At 41.4% G+C, this 2,144-nt stretch overlaps 1 protein-coding gene across 1 annotated transcript; it reads right to left on the bottom strand.

The window, feature by feature from the left end:
• Positions 1-596: 596 nt before the first annotated feature.
• LOC100011513 (olfactory receptor 6V1-like) lies at positions 597-1,538 on the bottom strand. Its single transcript, XM_056800663.1, has one exon. The coding sequence runs from the start codon at positions 1,536-1,538 to the stop codon at positions 597-599; it is 942 nt and encodes a 313-aa protein (XP_056656641.1).
• Between the last annotated feature and the right edge of the window lie 606 nt (positions 1,539-2,144).

Below are 2,144 nucleotides of genomic sequence, written 5' to 3'. Positions count from 1 at the left end.
TACAAACACATACATTCCCATATACAGAGAGTGAGCCCACAGTTATATAATCATGTATACATGAGCATGTGGTATTTACTCACAGATACAGTCTTGCCAAACACGCGGACCATATATTTAGTTGCAAATGTTCTCAGTATATTCACTATAGATACATTTAGAAGCATAACCCATAACATAACCAGAGGACACCTTCATTCATAAAAATCAGTACATAATCAGAATAGAGTCTCTTGTATAGATACTCTCATTCCTGATCCTTGAACCCCTTGATAGGTGACTTGTATAAATATTTCTTCTTGACTCACTGTCCCATCTGTTCTGTGTCTACAATGCATTCAGAGACTCAAAGTCAGATCAGGTTAGCACAGGGAGCACTTTCCCTGAGGCAGGTGAAGGTTCAAAATAAGTAGAAGTGGTAGCAGAGCTCATGGATGGAATCAAAAAGAAAAAAAAAAGAGATGGTAAAGGCACCACCCCATGATCTCATCATATAGTCTAGTGGCCTGCCTCTTCATGTGATGGAATGGATCATTGCTTCTGAGGCAGTTAGTCTCTGTTATTTTATATTTCTGAATGGAGCCAACAACTTCCACTCATGGCGAATTCTTCAAATCCTTTAGCCTCTGAATTTGTCCTTGGATAACGGTCTTTACAGTTTCATTGCGGAAAGTGAGGATGAAGGGATTAAGGACAGGGGTCAGGATGGAAGTGACTAAGACCACCATCTTATTGAGTTCCACAGAGTGAGTTTTTCTAGGTTGAACATAGACAAAGATTGTACTACTATAGCCAATGAAGACCAGGGTGAGGTGGGAACTACAGGTAGAGAAAGCCTTTTGACGGCCACGTGTAGAAGGAATACGCAACACAGTGGTCACAATGTAGCCATAGGAAATAAGGGTAATCAGGAAGGAGCTAAGGACAAAGGCCAAAGACAAAATGAAGTCCCAGAACTCTAGAAGGGATGTATCTGAGCAGACTAGCTGTAGCAGTGGGGCATTGTCACAGAAGAAGTGGTTAATGATGTTGCCATGGCAATAGGAAAGTTGCACCCGGGATAAAACAGTGGGCACCATGGCCAGGAAGGGTGCTGCCCAAGCTGTCCCTGCCATCCAGGCACATACTGCCCAGCTCATAAGGGTCCCATAGCGTAGAGGGTGGCAGATGGCCACAAAGCGGTCCAGAGCCATGTCTGCCAAGATGAGGAAGGAGGTAGAGCCAAAGGAGAAATAGAAATAGAATTGGACCATGCAGGAGGTAAAGGAAATTGTCTTGTTGGAGACAAGGAGGTCTGAAAGCATCTTGGGCACTGCTGTCATGGTGACCAAGATCTCTAGTAAGGCAAAATTCCCCAAGAAGAAATACATGGGGGTGTGTAGGTGGGCATCAGCAAAGACCATAGCAATAATGATGACATTTCCCATGAAAGCCAAAAGATAAAGTACCAGGAAGGGTCCATAGAGAACCACCTGTAGCTCACCAAAGGTTGTGAAACCCAACAGGATGAATTCAGATGGGTGACTTAGATTTGACATATTCCAGGCCTGGGTCACCTGTACTAAAAGTAATAAAGAGATATTGAGAAGGGGCTTGGAAGGAGGGGTGGAAGGAGAAAAACATATGGGCAGAGAAATCATGAAAGAGAAATAGAGAGGGAGAAAAAAGGAGGAAAAGAAAGAGAAATAGAGAAAGACATATGAAGTTAAATGAAATGAACATATACAGAGAATATCAGAGATGTAGGTGTTCAGAGAAACAGAGAAATAGAAAAACATAAATGAGAATGAGAAAAAGTGAGAGGAAAAGGAGAGAAAAAAGGAGAAGAGGGAGAGAGAATAGAGATGAGAGAAGAGAAACACAAAAGCAATGACAAAAAAACCCAAAAAGAATGAGAAAGAGAGAGATAAGGGAAGAAGAGAGGAAGGAAAGAATAGCAAGAGGCTGAGAAACAAAAACAGTGGAATTTAAGAGAAAACAGATTGTGAAACAATGAATGAGTTGAGCTGCCTCAGGAAGACAGCATGTCTGAATTCAGTTTATGTATTGCTTATAACTCAAGGACTGTATCCTTGTAAGCTTCTGTGATGTGCTTCTGTTTTTATAGTAGGAAATAACTTTTATTTTAACATTTGATGTCAAAA

Source organism: Monodelphis domestica, chromosome 5 (assembly GCF_027887165.1).
Source record: "Monodelphis domestica isolate mMonDom1 chromosome 5, mMonDom1.pri, whole genome shotgun sequence".
NCBI classification, from domain to species: domain Eukaryota; kingdom Metazoa; phylum Chordata; class Mammalia; order Didelphimorphia; family Didelphidae; genus Monodelphis; species Monodelphis domestica.
Note: the sequence above shows the minus strand (reverse complement) of the source record. Positions and strands in the feature narration are given on the sequence as shown.

Bases quoted from the DNA above. Each gene is read 5' to 3' on its own strand.
- LOC100011513 (XM_056800663.1), bottom strand. From the start codon at position 1,538: ATGTCAAATCTAAGTCACCCATCTGAATTCATCCTGTTGGGTTTCACA.